At 29.5% G+C, this 21,299-nt stretch overlaps 2 protein-coding genes across 4 annotated transcripts; both read right to left on the bottom strand.

Moving 5' to 3' along the window:
• Positions 1-596: 596 nt before the first annotated feature.
• LOC127260877 (phosphomannomutase) lies at positions 597-5,291 on the bottom strand. Of its 3 annotated transcripts, none has more exons than XM_051288880.1 (12): positions 4,132-5,291; positions 3,978-4,090; positions 3,523-3,567; positions 3,334-3,400; positions 3,151-3,227; positions 2,773-2,808; positions 2,393-2,448; positions 2,210-2,309; positions 1,992-2,087; positions 1,823-1,912; positions 1,432-1,483; positions 597-850 (listed from the first exon to the last, which is right to left on the bottom strand). In XM_051288880.1, the coding sequence occupies exons 2-12, from the start codon at positions 4,044-4,046 to the stop codon at positions 798-800; spliced, it is 741 nt and encodes a 246-aa protein (XP_051144837.1). In that variant the 5' UTR covers positions 4,047-4,090; positions 4,132-5,291; the 3' UTR covers positions 597-797. The 3 variants fall into 3 exon arrangements, with proteins under 3 accessions (XP_051144837.1, XP_051144835.1, XP_051144836.1); XM_051288878.1 differs by having other exon boundaries at positions 3,978-4,067; XM_051288879.1 differs by having other exon boundaries at positions 3,978-4,067; positions 4,713-5,291.
• Positions 5,292-5,311: 20 nt separating this feature from the next.
• LOC127260410 (ankyrin repeat-containing protein P16F5.05c) lies at positions 5,312-10,927 on the bottom strand. The gene is made up of 9 exons (XM_051288142.1): positions 10,686-10,927; positions 10,542-10,602; positions 9,966-10,045; positions 9,222-9,309; positions 8,967-9,031; positions 8,342-8,410; positions 8,203-8,252; positions 7,987-8,081; positions 5,312-5,448 (listed from the first exon to the last, which is right to left on the bottom strand). The coding sequence occupies exons 2-9, from the start codon at positions 10,570-10,572 to the stop codon at positions 5,312-5,314; spliced, it is 615 nt and encodes a 204-aa protein (XP_051144099.1). The 5' UTR covers positions 10,573-10,602; positions 10,686-10,927.
• Positions 10,928-21,299: the final 10,372 nt, after the last annotated feature.

Here is a 21,299-nt window from a genome sequence, read left to right as displayed (position 1 = left end):
TAAATATATCTTTTATTTTAATTTAATTAAAAATTAAAATATAATTAATAAGTAAACTTTAAATTACTCTACAAATTATTTTAAAACTTTATAAATTATATTTAAAAATGTTAAAAATTACCTACTATATAATTAAATTTATATTTTTAAAATTTAATCTCTCAATTATATCTTTTAAATTTTAATTTAAATATAATATATAAACTAATAATTAAAATAAATATAATGAAATTTTAATATGAATATAATATATATAAATTAATTCTTTTATTTTTATTAAATTTAATATTAAATAATTTATTAATATTATTGCTATAAAAGACAAAATAATAAGTTAAATTATAAAATTGCTTTCAGAAGCACCTTCTGATATGCTTTCCAAAAAAAGCACTTAGTAGAGCTCAAAAGCACTCTAGCCAATACAAGCGACCTGTAGACCATCAGTTTTTCATTTAAAAAAAAAAAAAAAAAAAAAAAAAAAAAAAAAAAAAAATTCACTTTCACTTTCACTAGCTAACCTAAGAGAACAACTTATTTGTATACATTACACATTGATTATATAAATTGATTTACCCACACAAATAAACACAGAGAGATTGAGATAGCAGCCCATTTTACAATTTCAATGATAAATATCAAATTGTACAATACATCAATTATAATTTCATAAAAGGCATCACAAATAAACTTGTTGAATTCTTAAGTTACCTGTAGTGTAGTGTACCCTCCCTCTCGAAACCAAATTATTTTTCATGTCCAAGATGAACACTGGTTCGCCAACGGCAATCTTACCTTACCTAGCTCAGAAACAGAGCCGTGCACTGCTTTACAGTGTCCTCTGGGCTAGTAACTGATCCACAAGTCAAAAAATAATTCAAAACTTCAATATGTCCATAGCTACAAAATAAAGGCACCACAAACTCAACTTTGATTCATGCTGTTTTCTTTAAATTAAAATCCGAAAAATAACACATTTTCCTACTTGAAGCTCTGGTTTATGTATGTAGGCAAATTTAATACACGGCTCACTAATATTAACTGAAAAGTATGGCTTGAAAGACATATGGTTGCTAAATGTATTGTTTATCGTAACATATTTCCATCAATCATAGACACCAAAAATTATAGGACAAAATTTGCTAAGGATTAAACTATAATAGCCGCCAAATTTAAGCTGTGGAACGGCTAAAGTTTCATCATACCATGGAAATGAAACAAACAAAGACATTTCTTGCAGCATAAAAAGTGTATTTGCTTTAGGAAATGTTTCCGGTTCAGATTTACGCTTCTCAAAAAACCAAAGCTCTATTCTGGTTGCCACTTTAGGAGCACCATAATCACCAGGTAATATTACTAAAGTGAATTATTTTTATCCTATTCAATGATCATAAAGCCATCACACTAAAACGTGAGAAGGAATATCTGCTTTACCTGTGTGACCAACAGTTCTTTCTGATTCATAGATCTCATAGTCATTTCCCCCCTATTAAAGCAAATGTGAAAAAAAAAAATATTTTATGCAGCGTAACATAACAAAATATTCATGAATAGCCATCAAATGAATCAATTTTTTTTTAAAAAAAAAGGCTCCAGAAAGAACCACTAAAATACACCATGGAAAGCAATTTGTACTTTAAAAAAACCATTCTGGAAGAAGAGACCAGAAAGGATTTCTGAACCTTTCAATCTCACATGGGGCTAATATACAATTTATTTTAGGAAAATTCTTAGCATGACAAGATACAAATATTGTATTTCTAAATTTATGTTCTAAAATGCACAAACAAACTAGAGCAAATGCAATAATGGCTAGAGAAGCAACCTTGTAGGTCTTGTCTCCGAAGAAGTGAATTTCAGGAAATTCATCCAAGTATCTCAAGCAATACGTCTTGTCCCATCCTTGAGGGAAAACCTGTTGGAAACATTTTCTGAGATATAACTTCTAACGATGACAGAAAACATGCAAGGTGGATAATATGACAATTGCTCACATCAAAACTGATTTGTCCCCCAATGGAAAAGGTTAGGTTAAGATGTGCAAACTTCTCCCGTAGCACAGCAACCATTTTAGGACGAATATTGTGAATCTGATTAAATCAAAGAACTCATTATGAAGCAATGGTGCAAAGCTAACCCTTCCATTCATCTTTTTTCTCTTTAGTAAGTAGTGAATGCCACGACCCATCAATACATATATATATATATATACCTTGTCATACTCTTCAAACTCGTCTCGCTCTTCCTGACTGCAGTTTCTTCCTATCGGAGAAACATTAAGCATCCCACTTCGAAACTCAATAAATGTTCCTCTAAGAATTGAAACCAATTGATCTTAGAAGCCCATTATAGATGCTACCACATTTTTCTTTACTTGAGCATTAATATTACTCACCTTTTAATGGGAATATCCAAATCAGCAATGTAATGGAGACTGAAGTTAATGATTTCCTGCAATATTATAAACAAAGTAGCGAACCAAAATTATAATGTCTGAATAGCAGGCTCATCAAGAAAATTAGAATACTAATATAAGAATTTCCACGGCAATGCTTCAACAAACTACAAAATCTCTATTCTCATTCAATACAGGAATTTCCTTTTTCTCTACAATGATTACTTTCTGTTTTTTTCATGTGCTTTCTTTAGAAATCAATTTCAAGCATTCATTATAGATTCCTATATGGAGGAGACAAAGTACACCTAACATGAGTCATGACACAAGAATAGCTCAAACAAGTAGTTTTCACAAAAATGTAGTACACAAATCCCAACCTTGAGCTTTTCCTCTCCAAGGAACGACTTCAAGCTCTGCATTAAGAAAAATCAAATCAGAAGGAGAACCCACCAAAGTGAGAACTTTATCATTTGAACAAAAAGAAGTGTTGTCATTACTCATAACATAAGTTTCACTAATTTTATCTTCTGAGAGAAGACAAAACATAATGCCCTTTAAATCGTTGCAAAATATAAAAAATTTGAATGCCTCTACTGGTTTATACAGTCTACTGGGGAATCTTGATATTTTTTATCAATGGTGTTCCTACTACTATTGTTTTTTTATCAGGAAGATTAAGGGATATATTAATACCCAAAGAATAAAGAAAATTGTTGTTGTTGATATGTATAGTAGGTCTAAGTCCAAGACAACACCTGTGTCCCAATTAACTTTCCACCCTTGTAAGCCACAAGGCCATTCTCAGAAAACGCATAGTCGTAGTCATTAATAACTGCAATACAAAAAAACATATATTTAATCTTCAGAGTATGACAAACAGCTAGTGGAACAACATTTACATTACTTGAGTTTGTGAACATGGAATAACCGGAGGTCACCTGATTCTCCAAGCTGCTCAGATATCTTGACAAGATCAGAACCTCCAACCACACCAACAGTAACAACCTGGGAAACAAAATTCAACCACTCAAAAACTGCACTATTTTCTTCTTCCTATTTGATGTGAAGAATACCATGAGCAATCATATGCCCCCATTCCATTAAAAAACAAAAAAAATCCAGAGTACCTTCCTGAGGTTTTGCATAAACTCAATCATCTTTGGAGTAGCTACCTGAAGAATAAAAATAATTAAGTAATACAAATTTGTTGAAAGAAGACAGAGTTCCCTGCAGTAGCAACGCATTCATTACTATATAAAACCTTAAAGGAAAAAAATTAATAAAAATCAAATAATACAGAACAACTGAACAACTTCAAAACTATCAATGCAACATAATCCAAATAGACGAGGGCACACATTCTTCACTTTCTAGGACACCATCAATATAACAAAACTACAGCTAAACCACGTCCACTGAACGATCAAAAAGCAAAACAACTCCAACTAAATGAACAACTCAATTCGCTTAGAATATCCAATTGCAAGCACAATAACAATGATTTCAAGCAAAACGAGAGATGAACTCCAAAGAGATTTTAGATCCAGTCAATAGAAAAACACAAACAAATAACAAATCGCACCTTCCGAGGAGCAGTAAGAGTGCCATCAACATCGAAGAGAGCAATTACGCCGGGTTTCCTTGCAGCCATAGTCTCTGAGTCGCTTTTCAACTGCAATCCAAATGTAATAAACTCTAATGCAGATTAATTGAAGAGAAAATTGAGTTGCCCTTACCTTTTCAGATCTAGAGAGGGGAAGCGGAAGAGGTGGAAATCAATGGCGGATCTAGGAAAACAATTGTAGTCGACGAGGATCTCCTTTTTTATATATATATATATAGATTTCGAGTATGCGGTGTACGTTTCTTTTTTTTAAGAAATAATGACGACAAATAATAAGATATGCTACTTTCTTTTATTTTCTTGTTCTTTCGAACCGCCGCCGGTTTGTCGGTTTTAAACCAATAGTTAGACTTGCCCATTCGGTTTCGAACCTCCGCTTCGACGGTTTATGAACCGGCGGTTACGGTTCGAACCGAAACCGGACACAAATCGAACCGAAACCGTCGTTTCGACGGTTAGACTTTGGTTTGGGATTTTCTCAAACCGCAAGCCGCCGGTTCAAACCGCCGGTTTACGATTTGAACCGGTGGTTTAGTTTTTTTTTTTTTTTTTTCTATCTCACTATGGCAGGGGCAGGCCGCAGGCAGGCGCACAGAAAAAGAAGAGGAGGAAAGGAGGAGAAGGACCGAGGTTGGAAGAAAAAAAAGGAAAGAAATGAGAGGAACTGAGGAAGAAGGAAGGAAGTGGGAGAACCTGTTTGTGGGGGCTCAGAGCACTAACAATGGCTCTTGCCTCAATTGAGCCCTTCCCGCCGATGTGTCAACCGAAGCCAGCGAGTCGAATGATGTTTTCCACTATGGGCGTAAAATTCTCTTACAGTGGCTTTCTGAAAAAACCCTTCGTCAATTCCCTCATCACCAAACTTCATTCCAATTCCCTCATCAGCAAACCTTCTCCCGCAGACCCTAGGATGGTGGAGGCAGGCCGGCAGTCGCTATGCTTAGAGAAGAAGAGGAAGGAAGACGTCGGCGGTGATGAAATTGGATTTGGGGAAGAAGAGGAAGGAGAGCGTCGGCGATCGGATTTGGAGAAGAAAAGAAAAAAAGAAAAGCGTCGGCGGCGATGACATTGGATTCGGGGAAGAAGAGGAAGGAGAACACCTGGATTTGTGGAAGAAAAGAAAGGAGAGCATCTGCGACGTGATGAAACTGGATTTGGAGAAGAAAAGGAAGGAGCCAATGCTGGATTTTTGGGAGTAAGAGAGAGAAGAAGTGAGCGAGGCGCTGGGATTGTCCCTCACCTGCAGCACACCCCCATCGATTCTTAATCGAAATTTTAATTCGATAAGAAGGTCAGTGTGTTACAATCTTATCTACAGAGGAGAGAGAAAGCTTGGACAGACAGAAATGGGCTTCTATTAACGAGCCATTGTTCGTGCTCTCAGGCGCGGCAGCGGGCCTGCAGCGTCCGTGGAGTATGGATGTAACACCTGATTAGACATTAGGATTAAATTGATTGTATTTTATAATAATATCATTATATTTATAATTAAAATTTAAAATATAATAATAATAATAATAATAATATTAATACATATAAATTTATTAATAATATTGAAAAATAATAATGCTATTAATATTTTTTTATTTATATTCTATATTTGATAATTTTTATTATATAATTTAAATTATCTTATTATTTATTATAATATTTTTATAATTTAATTATTTACTATATTTATTATTTTAATTATTTTTATATTGTAAAAATTTAATTAATCATTTATATATATGATTTTTATATAATAAATAAATAATAAATATATCTAAATAAAATTAAAATGAAACTTAATTATTTTTAAATAAAATTTAAATTTTTAGAAAAATAGAACATAAAAAAGAAAAATATTAAAAATGAGTACATATAAACCGGCGGTTTATAAATCGTAATCGACAGTTTTTAAACCGAGCGGTTTATAAACCGTAATCGAAAGCGTCAAACTGTAATCGAAATCGTCATTCGGAATGTTCAGTTTCAGTTTGATATTTTGACAAACCGTAACCGACGGTTTGAACCGTTTGGGCAACTCTACCTATAGTTACGGTTCAAACTGAACCGAATTCGGACACAAATCGAATCGAACCCGTCTTACAATAATAATAATAATAATAATAATAATATATTAATAATTAAAATTTTTTATATATTTATAAGAAAAATTAATATTAAAATTTGATAAAAATGAATATGGAAAAAATATTATTTTTGTCACAATATAATCAAAATTCATCAATTTTGGTCTCAATATAAAAATTTTATCAATTTTGGTCCTAATATAACCAAAACTCATTATTTTTTGTCTCAATATAATCAAAACCCATCATTCTCGGTCTCAATATAAAATTTTTATCAATTTTAGTCCTAATATAACCAAAACTCATCATTTTTTTTGTTCCAATATAATCAAATCTTTTTTTTTCCCACCGTCAACAAACCGACGGAAAATGCTGACATGGACTTGCAAGATTGTGCAATTTCTTTAAATATAAATATAAGATTTGATTTTTTTTTCTTTCACGTCAGCTAATTTATTCATCTTAAACATATTTAATAAATATAAAAACTCATTTATTTCTGTCTATCCTCAATAAATAAATATTTTTATCTATATTTAAAACATCTTATTTTTAATAAAATTATTTTTAAGTTAATTATAAATTAATTAATTAATTTTTCTATTTATTTGTATTTATAAAATTTTATTCTCTACTAAATGATATCATAGTGTATATAATTTATTAATATATAATGCTAATTAAATTTAAAATATTAATAACACAATTCATATAAAAAAATAATAATAAAGTATCCTTAAGTAAATGAATCATTTGTCGCAGGACAAAAAATATGATATTTACACACTTTTATAAACAGATTAAAATGATAAAATAAATATACTTTTTACAAAACCAATAAAATATTTATATTTAAAGTTAATCTTTTCAACTAATGTAAGAGCTAAATCCAATGAAATATTTCTATACGCTCTCTCGTAAGTTTTTCTTGCCAAGTCAAAAAATAAAATCATACAACAAACACATTTTGGTGGTCACTTTGTCGCTGGCACTTGGATCTGACCTCAAGCAATAGAGGCCAAAACGACAATTTTATTTTTCTTTCTCTTCGACCCTCGAGGGTTCAATTGACATTGTGGGCTCAATCATCGTATCAAGGCCGAAAATAATTGTCATCATAGTTTTAAACTGATCTTTCGGTAGAAGAAGAAAAAAAAAAGGAATAAATGAAAAAATAAAAAAATAAAAAAAAAATAATCGATGCTGAAATTCGAGTCGCATGGCGAAGGCAATTTGCTCTACGAGAGAGCGAATGGCAATTTCAGAGGAAAATTATAATCGAAAATTGAATTATTTTATAATAAGTTTCAATTGAACTTATCACCTATTTTGATTTATAATTTTAAATTGAAATCATTATTCGATATCAATATAAATAAGTGTTATGTAATATTTTAAATATTAAATTATTTCAGTTTAATATTAAAAATAAAATAAATAAATACTTGATTTGATGTTTTTTGAATTTTCTATTTTATTTTATTTTAAAAGAACAATCTTACAAAATCTTCCAAACAAACACATTCACCCGGCTAATTTTCAGTTAAATAGTAGTAGTATAATATTAAAATAAAAATAAATTTCCATTAAATACCCATCAAAACCCTATTCCATTCAAAGTTGTAGTATTAACCCCAACCTCACGAACCAGTGTTTGGCAGCATTCAATTTATGACAATTTTTTTCAGCCAACAAATACTATTCAATCTAAAATAGACTTTTTTATTCAGATCATATAAAAATAAAAATAAAATAAAAAAAAGTATTTCCAAACCCCCCACAAGTCAAAAGAAAGTGTCGAGCAAAATTCAATCTATGTGGGGAATCTTGAAGTTGCTTTAAACAAACAAAAAAAGAAAAAGTAGAGAAAAAGAGCTATGAAATATGTGTACCAGAAAGTTCAAGATGAGCAGCAGCTTCATTAATGGCATCCACTGCCTCCATCTTCCCCTGGGCGATGGCCTCATCCATTGGAGTTCTTTCATGGCTGATTACCATCAATAATAATAATAATAATATGCACGACGACAATCACAAAAGTCTTCTAACAATTGGGAAAAGCAAAAGGATAGGAAAGCCTGTGTGTTTGTGTAAAGTTGGACACTAACCTGTTGAGAGATGAGATACTGGCTCCACCAAGAATCAGACGTCTGATAACCTGCCGAAACTCACTATATCTATGAGCTGATCCCACTTAAAATGTTGGAAATCACTGATTTGATTGTTAATGTAGTCATTGTACCGTACCTCCTTGTGGCCATTCAGACAAGCCCAGTGAAGAGGAGTGTTCCTCTCGGCATTGCAAGCATTGACATCCTGTTATCAGTCACATCAGCAATATGTACGAATATAGATTATGGAATAAACGAATCTCAAGCCGAAAAACAACTGCAGCAGGAAACAGAATCAAGAACAAAAAAACCGAGAAAGACGAGTTTTCCAGGAGGCACCAACCAAATCTCCTTACGAATATATATTTAAAAACCCCTAGTTTGTTTCATATTTATAAAATCATAATTTTCTTTTTAATTTATGGTAATATATATGATTTTATTCTGTACAAAATAATATTCATATTATATATATATTTGTTAGAGATATAATTTTTAAAACACATCAATATATATTATATCATAACTCAACAATCAATTTGTTTTTTTAACATTTCAAACCAAAATCTAACACTAACGCAGTTTCCAATAAAAATACACTATTTCTTCTAAAAAAATATCATATCAAAATACTATTTAAATAAAAACTAAGCAATTTCAAACCACAACCAAACAAACCCAAATCAATCAAACAACATCACCTTCCAACCAACCAAAACATTAAAGAAACAGAGTAAAAGATTATGCAATGGCATCCTCACCACTCCACGGTTGATAAGATAGTCGACCATGTCAAGATGCCCATTTGCTGAAGCCATGTGTAGTGCTGAAAGTTTCAACATTAAAGCAAAACTAAAAGAAAATGAGATAAAGAAAGGGTGAAATCACCAACCAGAACAAATTGGTGAATAATATTAACAAACTATGAAATCCCCAGTAAAAACAATATACAAAACAAAGTAAGTATATAAAACACAACTGGCATTTCAAATGAAGTCGGGCATAAGAACAATTACCTGTGCGGCCTTCCAAATCCTTGGAATCCAGAGAAACCCCACTTGATTCTATGCACTGAAGATCATCAATATCGTCATATCTGGCAGCCTGTTTCAAAACACAATATAACTTTTGCCCATCAAACAGCACAAGTTGCTCATTTGACAAGTGCAATTTCAGATGAACTTTGACAGTTTTAGATTAATAAAAGATTCCAATATCTTGGTTTGGCAAACAGCTTACTTTATATATAGCTATTTATCCTAATAAATGTTTTCTATCTTCTCATAATTCTCCCACCGAATACTCTTTTTTATCCCTTTAATCTAAAATCTGTATTATCAAATCCTCAAAAGTATATCTTGTTAACTTCAATTATATTCAACAACTCTATCAATTAAACATTGAAGATTAACTTCCGGCATCGAATCAGAACAACAAATTGAAGTGACACTAGAAGCTTATAACAATCATTCAAATTTTCTTCAAGCAAAACAATATCCTTCAAATGGAAGACCTAAACAGAAACTCTTCAAACGATTTCCGTACTGATGTTAAGCATTTCAGTTAAGCTTAGGTAAATTAACAACCAGCAACTGAAGAATTTAATGGCAAAAAATTCAGGCAAATATATCTAATGCTTACTAAAGTCACAAAATTATCGAAACACCTAGTACATATAACTTCATCCAATCTAACATACAAATCATCATTCCCAAAAAACAAAAAAAAAAATGAATTTAGTTCCTGTGATCAACAGTTACCTCAAGCAATGCATCCACCATTGCATACATCATGAAACCTTCAGGTGGCTGCGCTACCATGTTCTCCTCCAGTCCCATTGCTGTCTTATCACAAAGTTGTTTCATAAACATGCACAACCAAAATCATATTACATCTAATCAAAATAAGGATAATTTTTTTAATAGTATGATTACTATCCCAACTCCAACAAATAGAAACACAAATTTTTCTAAACTAAAATTATTCAGACATATCATCATTGAAATCCACTTCATTTTCTTGTTTCCCGTCAATTTAGTCCAACCTCAGAAAACACAAAATATTAACAAAACAAAAAGTTTGGTGAAACATTCAAAACGGCTACAAGATATCCTGGGTGTGGAAATTGGAACAATAAAAAAAAATAAAAACATCAAAATCAAGCATAAATAAGTGTAAATTGAGAAGGCAACTTGGCCAAATAAATAGAAATAATATAACAGCAAACACTAATCGAACGAACATAGAAACAGATACTTGAAACGACATAGCAATTGTCAGGATGTAAATTGAATGAACATAGCAACAGACACTTCAAACACATGGAATGAACATACCAATTGTCTCTGTAATGTAATTGAATAGCATAAAAAAAGCATACACATACACAGACCCCACCTAACAGACATACAGTGAAAGAAATTGCATTAGTGACCGTCGCAAACAATCAAAATTTTCTGAAAGGGGTTGAACTTACGAACCTCTTACGAATCAGAAGAAGAAGATGAAGTTGATCGCCGGAATCGAGTAGACTCCAATGAAATTGGGTTTGGGTTAGCTTAGAATAGAATGAAGAAATCGAAGACGAAAGCCGAGAAGGCGAAAGTGAGGGAGAAGAGAAAGGGAAAAAGGAAGAAGGAAGAGAGAGAACAAGAACGATGAGGGGAAGAAGAAAAGAGACGGGAGTGTTATTAGGGTTTATTTGGGTGTTATGGTATATGCAGCAGTCAGATACGGTTCCAGGACTGAGTGAGTATTTATAATATACTCCGTATATACGATAAATAAATAAATTTTTAAATAACTTTAAATACGAATTATTAATAGGGATGTCAAATGGGCAGGCTAGCCCATAATGGAGCGGTTTCGGTTCTAAATAATTTGATTCAGGATGGGTTGTGAATTTAAGTTTTAGACCAGACTGGATTCGGAGCGGGTTTCGAGTTTTACTGTAAACTCATCCCACTAAGGACTCATACTTGAACCCGGATATTTTAATAATTATTATAATTTATTTATATTTTTATACAATATAAATTATATTATTTATTTATTTGAAATTTTTAAATATAAAATAGAACCTTAATTTTAAATTAAATTTATCTTCGCAGTTATTTTTTTTACAATTCTGTTTGTTTATAATCGGGACTATTGTTTATATTTTCTAGGGGGTGGATCCCGAAGTCTGCAAAATTCGTCCCAAACCAGCCCCGTTGACATCCCTAATCATTAATAATTATTTTTATATGAGTATTTTCATGGTTTTTTTTTATAAATATTTTTTAGATAATATTTTATGAAATTTATAAAGATAAATAAAATAATAAAAAATAATACTATTGGTTAATATTTTTGGATATATTTATTTTTTTATATTAAATATGAAAAATGATGTTAGTAGTATAAACAATAATAATATTTTATTTTGAATTATTAATTTTTTTTAAGTAAATAAAATAAATATTATGTTAATAATTTAATATGAATATATGTATATTGTATAGAAAAATATTGGAAGAACAATCCAAAAGCTTTTATAAATTTTTTTGAAAGAAAAAAATATCGAAAGAATCAATTCAATGCTTCTATAAAATTTTCTAAAAGTAAACTGTTTTTTTAGTTCCGTAATTGGACCCTCTTATCATTTTAGTCCCGTAAGTGGAGCATGTCGCAAACTAGTCTCATAAGTGAAAAAATTTCGTTGTTTTAGTCCTCCGGCACCGGAGATGCCCGCGTGGCTCGCCGGAGGTGACGTGTCCGTCAAGTGTCACTGACCTGGCGGACACCTGGATTTTATTTTTTTTTTCATTTTTTTAAATTTTTTTAAAAACTTATTTTTATTTTTATTTGTATTTTTTTATTTTTTATTTGGTCCTATTAAAAAAAAAAAAAAAATCCACATGTCCGTCAGGAGTCACTGACCTGGCGGACACGTCACCTCCGACGAGCCACGCGGGCGTCTCCGACGCCGGAGGACTAGAACAACGAAATTTTTTCACTTTTGGGATTAGTTTGCGACATGCTCAGCTTACAAAAAAATTAAAATGATAAAGAGATCCAATTACAGGACTAAAAAAACAGTTTATCCAATTATTTATAATATTTTTCCGTCATATAAATTTACGCTAGAATTGATTTCGTCATATTACCTTTTTCTTTTTTCTTGTTTCTTTTTTTTTAAATTTCGCATATGGATCCCCCGGCCATGGATTGAAGTACCTATTACTATATACATTAATGCCATTCATTGATCCAATTCATCCCCTTCCGTTTGTTATTTTTAAAGTTAATACTGTATATAATATTTGTTTGGTGTAGGTCCCATTTTTTATTTTATTTTTTATGTTTTTTTTTATAAATAATATGTTCTCTCCTTTTCAAAATAATAGTTTTATTTGACTATTTTCGTCCGTTTTAAACAATAGTCTTGTTTTTATTTTTTTAACTATATCCCAATTTTTTTTTTACATATTATCTCCATTTTTCAAAATAATTGCATAAAGTAGAGACATTTTGGTATTTTAAAAACACTTTTACTCCATTATTATTATAATACTATTATTCCTTAATTTTCATATCATCCCAAATATCCTATTGTTTTGGGAAGGATGAAATATTTGTTATTCCTTAATTTTTTGTTATGTATTTATTTTTTTTAAAAAATAATAAAATATATATATATTGAGAATTGCATCAAAAAAAATAAAAAAACAAAAGATTGAAAGAACAAATTCTTTATTTTAATTATTTTATGTGTTTTATTCTTTTTAAATTATAAACTTTGTAAGCTCTATCATTAATTATATGTTATATTTTTTTGACCAGTAAAATGGTATAGATTTGTTTGGATATTGTGAAGAAGAAATAATATTTTTTTAATATTAAAATGGAGTATGTATATCGAAATAAAAAAGAAATAATACAGTAAGTAAAAGAAAATAGTAATTTGATAATAAAGTAGAGATAATAAAATTATATAAGGATAAAATTGTTTAATATAAATAGATTATATATAAGTTTTGTTGAGAACTAAAAAAATTATATTATTCTAATATTAAAATTATGTATGTTAAAAAATAAAAGTAGAGATATTATGAAAATTTTATCAAAATAATTGATTAAAAAATAGTGATAATTTCATAACTATCTTTTAATTCATCTCTTAACCTATAATGTCTATTTAAAATTTTATGTATATACCATAAAAAATTATAGAAATGATATCAAATCAAGATTTAATTTTATTAATATATAAATTATTAAATTATAAATATTATATAAAGAAAAAAATTACAAAAACAATAAGAATAAAAATTGAGAGTGTGTTTGTTTTGTAAAATAGTTTGAAAAAAATATTTTTTTATGTGAGATATAAAAAATTATGTAACTAATGAAAATAATAAATGTGTATAATATATTAATTTTTTAGAAAAATATGTGTTATTTTTGTGAAAAAAAAAAGAGATAATATTCTCCTAAAAGTATAAATTTGAATAGACATTACTAATATTATATAAATATTCAAATAACATATAACTAAATTATAATTTTTAAAATATAAACTGAAATAGCAATTACAAGTTAATGAAATTTGACTTTAGTTTTATTCGGATATTTTAATTTTTTTTTTACTAATAAGATTTTCAACTAAATTATAATTTTAAAAAATATTTATAAAAACATGTAATTAAATTAAAATTTTAAAAAATAAATTAAAATAACAGTTATATATTAATAAAATTTGACTTTATAATACAAGTAGATATCACTAATATTATATATAGACATTATTTTTGTCATATCTATATATATTTGATCGATAAAATCTATCAATCTCCAATATTGAGATCATTAAAAGTTAAAATCGTTTAAAATATTTTGATTTATTCAAATAATTTTTATATTAAAAGTTATATATTTGATAACAATATTAATTTTAACAATTCGATAAAACTTATAATCAGACAGTGCATATCACGGTTCTTCTCTAGTATAATTATATACAATATCTATTCATATAAATAAGTAAATAAAGTAATTCATGTTATAATTATCATAAAAAACATTATATATATATAAATGTGTTTAAATATAAATATATATTTTATAAATTATTATAGTATTTGTTATTGGAAAAAAAAACTTTAAATAAGAAATATATCGGATAAATTAGAAAAATAAATAAAATAATAAAAAATATTATAAAATTGTAAAATAATAGTATAAGATAACAAAAATAAATCATAAACATCGCTTAGAGAATTTGTATACAATTATATAATTTATAATTTTTTATTTTATGTTAAAAATTATTAAGAAAAAAATCAATTTTCGTCATAATATAACAAAAATATATCAATTTTTGTCTCAAATATAAAAAACTTGTTAATTTTAGTCTCAATATAAATAATTTTAATCTATTTTGATCTCATCGTTCAAAAACTAACGAAAATTGCTAAAATGAACGTAACAAAATTGACATCACAGCCGACCTGAAAATAACACGGCCTTATACAACTCTATACGATATATAATTCAATATAAAATTATAAGTTATTTTATTTCTTCGTAATATTATTTGTTCTGCCAAACTACTGGATGAGATTCCATCACTTAAAGACGGCCAATGCAATGACCATAATGTTCAAATCACTTAAATTCACACATACCCAAACATTCTCTCCTTTGCCTAATTGGCTAAACTCATACGGTCGCGTATATGGATGTTTTGGTCTAAAATTTTATATTTTTTTATTAAAATATATATACATTGAATTGAGAATACTTAATATAGTTAAAATGAAAAAAATCAATAGTAACTCTGATATAATTAAAATGTATCAATTTTAGTTTAAATATAAAAATTTATCGGGTATATTTTTTTGAAAGATTTTGCCTAAAATTTTACTATTCATCAAAACTTTTTCTCTTACAAATATCCAATTAGAGCTGACAAAAACTGACCCAATACGAAATAATTGGGTTTAGGTCAAAGATTATAACCCGATTATGTATACGGGTTGACACGAACTCGGCACGATAATAAACGGATCAGGTTAGGGTTGAGGCTCTCAACTCGAACCCGACACGACAACCTGTATATTAATATTGATTAATATATTTTTTTATATATAAAATAATTATAATTTAATAAATTTTTCATAAATTAATTTAAACTAAATTTAATTTTAAATAATTCAACATAATTTACGCTCAAACTAATAAACACTAACATAACACGACAACAAAATAAAAAATTATTTAATTTGAATCAAGAAATTAGACTTAATTATATATACTAGTCAACAGGAGTCAACCCGAACCCGACACGATAATAAACGGGTTAACACGAACCCGACACGATAATAAACGGGTCGGGTTAGGGTTGAGTAATTTAACCCGTTTAAAATATTCAACCCGACACGAATCGACCCATTACCGGCTCTACATCCAATTATACAACTATTTTTTATTTTTTTATATTATATTGAAAGTTAATTTTATATTTCAATACAATTTCAACATATAAATGTATAATTGTATATGATCGTGTTGTTTACAGGTTAGCTATAGCGTCAACCCCGTTACATCCATGATGTTTTAAATTTAAGATTAATTTTTAATATAATATAAAAAATAGAGAATAGTTGTGTAATTGGATGTTTGTAAGAGAAAAAGTTTTGATGAATAGTAAAATTTTAGGCAAAATTTTCAAAAGAACATACCCGATAAATTTTTATATTTGAACTAAAATTCATATATTTTAATTATATTAGAATTACTATTGATTTTTTCCATTTTAAATATATCAAACTATTCTAAATTCAAAATGTTTTTCTTTATTAAAAAAATAAAATAAATAAAATTTAGACCAAAACAAAAAGTACACAGTTGTGTAGAATTAAACATGGTCGTGTTACAACATGTTGTAATTGTACACTGAATTGTAACACGACCGTGTAGAATTGTACATTATTGTGTTGTTCCCAGGTCAGCTATCACGTCAACTCTGTTACGTCCACGTCCGCAATTTCTGTTAGTTTTAAACAGTATGACTATAATTGATTGAAATTATTTATATTGGGACTAAAATTAATGAGTTATATATATATTATGACCAAAATTGATGATATATTTAGTTATATTAGAACCAAAATTGAATTTTCTTTTTCCAAACTATTATTATAAAATACACAAGACAACTATAAAAATAAAATTAATGAATATAGAAAGAAAAACTAAGAAAAAAATAGATAAAATGAAAGAAATGGTAAAAGCAAAAAAATAAAAACCCTGCAACTTCCTTTCCTTTTTTTAGTGCATACTTTAATACTTCAACACACTCTTATCTTTCTTTTTCTTTAATTTTTAAGTTTCATTGATGCTAAATAAAAAAAAGAAAAAAAAAAAAAGAAAAAAAAGAAAACAGGCTCTTTGTTTGGGGATTGAATTAGATTTTCATTATTCATCCCATTTTTTTTTTCTAAAAACATCAAATCAAACACCTATTTTTCATTTTTTATATTATACTAAAAATCAATTTTACATTCAAAACATCACATCAACACCTATTTATATCACATCATACAACTTTTCAAATTCAAAATTTTTACTATTCAAATCCCAACTTAAAATCTAAACTCCCAAACAAACACACAAATAGTGTACATATCTATATATATATATATATATATTCTAGGCCCATTTTACTCTTGAGCCCTGGATAAGGTCCATTTCGCCCTGGCTCAAGGCCGGGCCTGATTTTTAGGGTGTTTGAAAAAAAAAATAAAAAGGGTAAAATCTATTGTCAACATATATTTTACTTTAAAAGTGCAATTTTTTTTTTCTATTTTAGAAATAATATCAAACATATTTGTGTTTTTGTAGAATTAAGAGTAGGATCCCAAATATTGTAAACCGATGAAAATTGAGAAGAATGCATTGTATATACGAGTATGCATTTATAAATTTTGGTATATTATTTAAAATGACTAATATATCCTCCCCGCATTATAGCGAAAAATCGAGATTGGGGATTGCGTTTAGGGCTTAGGATCGTGAGTTCACCAATGCTAATATTCAGCTCCAAAATCGACGACGGTGGTCGATATAAATTAGGAGGTAAGTTTTTGTTCCTAAATTTATACTTCGCGTACTAGTTGAAGTTAAGTTTTTGTTTAGGAGGTGAAATATTTGCGAATGCGTTGGATTGAGAGAAACAATTGTAAATTCGTTTGTGAGAATGTAATTATTGGTGAATTTTGTGTGATTTTCATGTCATATTACTTTAAAATGAGACAATTTTGCACTAGGTTGCAATTTTTTCTTATGTTGATTGGTTTGTATTTGATTATAAAATTTAGTTTTTGTGAATTTTAGAAAAAATAAACTCAATGTAATCATTCTTTTTATGAATGATTTTTTATTTGCAATCAGAATAATATATAAAAATAAAAGCTATGTAATCTGAATGTAAATTTTTTATTTTTATTTTAAGAAAAGTTCATTGAAGTAATTATGTTGCAGTAAATATCTGGTCTGTATTTGTGATTTGATAAATGATTTTTATAACTGTCCAAGTTTTGATGAAAGTAGTTATGTCTAGTAGTTCATCAAAGGCGAAACATAGAACCAACAATAGAAAATTAGATTTGAGATACAAGAATCCGTTTTTGTCGATGTGGAACATATGCTTCTATAAAAGTTATTAGGTCTATAAAAGATACTGAAGGTAAATTATTTTGCAATTGTAAACTTGGGCAAAATAATTTTTTATTTTGTTGGTTGGAACATTTGAATCCACCATTAAAGAATACAGGAAGCTCGCACAAATTATATGAGTTCGATGAAGATAAAGTTGTTTCAGGGATGAATATGCCTAATTTAGAAGTACGTGAGTATAAAGACCTTGCGTAGTTGATCAAATTATGTGAAGAAATGAATCTTTAGGTGCATCATTTTGAAAAAAAAAAAAAAAAGGGTGTCTATCCTTGTTGTTATTGTAATATTCGGATGTAACATTGATTAAGTAAGTTGAAAATACAGATGATATGATCAAGTTATTACACTATTCTAAGATGTATGACCGTACATTTTATTTTGTATTAGAAATCGTGTGATATATTGAAGACATGTAGTTGTATGTTATATGTTGTATTAGATGTTGTATATACTTGTTTGGAGAATGATCTTAGTTGGTTGATTTTATGAACAATTTGACTATGTTTTCATAATATTTCAAATTGTGTGAGAATGAAATTTGAACAATGGAAATATTCTATTAGCAATTTTAGGCTTCCACAAATTTTATAGCTAAATGTTATAAGAATGACTTTACATGTCTTAACTTACTTATATAGCACATAGCACCTGTATATTGCAGAAGCTTGCAACCAAGTTCAAGCTTAAATTTGTTATGGATTTTGCACATGCTTAGTTCATTATGTAATGTATTTGTTATGTATTGTATTTGCAAAAGCTGGCGGCAAAGTTCAAGCTAGAATTTACACACCAAGGCTAAATGTTGTGGCTGCATAAAACATATTGAAGCAAACAATGTATATTATATACATTCAGGTGAGTTTGTATTGGTGATGTCATCCCTCTACCAAAATCTAAATCCTTGAAATGGTTCACACAAAATTTAAGAAATTATGAAACAGTACAATCCATAAGCATTATAGACCAAGTTGAAAATAGACAAAAATAATGGCACAATTCCCCATAATAGGCTGCGTGGAAGCATACCTTAAGAAAGTAGACAACTATGAAATAACCATCACAGAAAAATAAAAAAAGGTAGACAAAATACTACCTAGTTGCGGACCCCGAAAAGTAGACAATACTTACAAACATACGTCACACTTGAATTCCAACCCATCGCACATCAAGAGATTACAACTCAACTACTTTGAGCCGAACCCATGTTGGCCTTTTAGTTTGACACACCTGTCGAGGTTCTCGGTTTGAACCAGAGCCTTGTGTTACATAGCTGAGTGGAGAAGGAAGACACTCTTGAAGTTAAATTATTCCCATCAATTTGTGTTAAGTCGCTATTCCGTTGTTCAAAAGTTATACCTTCACTATTTGATTGCGTCTGTTTTGCTTTCATGGTGGTTTAATACGAGGATGCTAGAAAAAACACTATCATCTGATTACCAATATTTATTGAATAAATTTTTTTGTTATGTGCTATATATAAAAAATAAAAAACAAAGCAAAACAAAATACCTGTGTAGCTAGTGGAACAGATGTATTGTTGGTCTGATCAAGTGATGATATATTTTTTTCGCTTTTTGGATTATTTATGCCCGAAGTCTGGCCATGTTGCTATTTTTTGCAGTACGCAGGTCTAGAAACAGCAAAATGCTTACAAACCATGAATATATTGAGAAGTTAAAATTGATAGAAAACAGACCTGCTGGGAGCTTTGAAGTTCTTCAGTAATACCCAAACATGCCGTTTATTTTTGCATGAAAGAAACCATAAAACTTCGGACTCAATAAATAAAAGAAACCAACACGAGAATTAAGAATGTGTGCAACTTTCTTAGCCATAATAGAACACACCTACTGGATATGTTAATTTAGGTGTGCAGGTTCTTGCAACTCCGTTTGTTGTTGGCTTGTTGAAAGCAAATTGTGCAGGTGTATGTGGGTTATTGTCGTGATGTTTTACTTTTATCTTTAACATCATTCGCATCAAGCCTCTACGATCTCTCGGCCGCCCGGTTCCTTTCTTAATGATTGGAGGATCAACTGACTCTAACAACGACTCATCCTAGTTATGTATTCTGGGAACCGGATTAATCGAATGACTATACACTTTCAAATACAACTCTCGGCTGAAATACATGTCAATATACTGATCAGGGTCTTTTCTGTGCATGCTGATCGCTATCGTTGCATGGAAACACAAATATCCTATGAGTTGAAACATCTCTCAAGTGCAGTTTTTAGCCTGAAGTTGTATAACATGGTTGTTCTTCCAGTACATTACCTCGTACTTGTTTTCTCCAGCCCAACAAAGATAACAATCCTCACTGATCTTCTATTGTAGTTCAATCTTTTTTCACAATATTCGGACATATCTGACCATTGTACTTAACCATCTTCTCTTTCTTCACTTGTATTCTAGTCATGCACTTTCTTCGAATTCACTCAAACATCTCTATGATGGGAGGATCTCGGACAGACATTATGTAGTGATTTTAAGACTCACTGATATTATTCACAAGAACGTCGTATTTGGTCTTCTTGGGAAAGTACACTCTAGCCTACTAATGTTTTGAAATATTGGCCAACCATTCAAACGCGCTCTTTGATTCACTAACCTTCGGATCAGCCTCGAAAATTTCTTTCATTATAAATTTATGCTCATTTGCATTGTAAGTTGAGCTGCTTTCCAAAATAACATTTTCAACTCCTTACCCTTATACTTACTCTTACAGTTATTATACATATAGCTTAAACAGAATTGATGCTCAGCGTTCGGGGCATGCTTCCCAATAGCTTCAACTAATCCTTTATGTTGATCACTTATAAAGGCCTAGTCCCCATTCCATGTTCACCCAAATCTCTTAGTAGCAAATTCAAGAATCAATCTCAACTATCAAACTTCTCAATTTCTACATACGCTGTTGCAATCGGATAAATATTGTCGTTTCTATTCTTCCCCAAAACGGACAGAAGCTGCCCCTTGTACATACCTTTAAGGAAACACCCATCTAACCTGATTAGTGGCCTGCAACCTTCACGAAATCCTCTATTCAACGGCTTCAAACAATGGTACATCCTTTGTACTATCGGCGGTGTCAAACTACTATCAACTTTCAAGATGCAAGAACTCAATGGGTTGTGCTTCACAATAGTGTCGCAATAGTCATATAACCTTGTGTACTACTATCCATTGCATGTTTCTTGGCACAATACACTTTGTACTTGCTGACCTCAATATCCATGTCGGGTCTTATTTTTCATGTTAAAGATTCAATTGTCTCTGCGGAGTTGTCCCTTATGTACTTCAAAATTCTTTCCCTAAGTATTTATTGAAAAAAATAAAATAAAATAAATTGCATACAATTGAATCTATACTCA

This window comes from Andrographis paniculata, unplaced genomic scaffold (assembly GCF_009805555.1).
Source record: "Andrographis paniculata isolate CXL003 unplaced genomic scaffold, ASM980555v1 Contig62END, whole genome shotgun sequence".
Classification (NCBI taxonomy): Eukaryota; Viridiplantae; Streptophyta; class Magnoliopsida; order Lamiales; family Acanthaceae; genus Andrographis; species Andrographis paniculata.
This window is presented reverse-complemented; position numbering and strand designations above follow the sequence as displayed.

Coding starts and splice junctions, on each gene's coding strand:
- LOC127260410 (XM_051288142.1), bottom strand. CDS start 10,572: ATGCTATTCAATTACATTACAGAGACAATTG. Junction 8,253..8,341: donor GTCTGAATGGCCACAAGGAG/GTACGGTACAAT, acceptor GAGTTTCGGCAG/GTTATCAGACGTCTGATTCT. Junction 8,082..8,202: donor AGTATCTCATCTCTCAACAG/GTTAGTGTCCAA, acceptor GATGGTAATCAG/CCATGAAAGAACTCCAATGG.
- LOC127260877 (XM_051288880.1), bottom strand. CDS start 4,046: ATGGCTGCAAGGAAACCCGGCGTAATTGCTCTCTTCGATGTTGATGGC. Junction 2,809..3,150: donor GAAAGTTAATTGGGACACAG/GTGTTGTCTTGG, acceptor TTCTTAATGCAG/AGCTTGAAGTCGTTCCTTGG. Junction 851..1,431: donor AAGAACTGTTGGTCACACAG/GTAAAGCAGATA, acceptor CTTGTGGATCAG/TTACTAGCCCAGAGGACACT.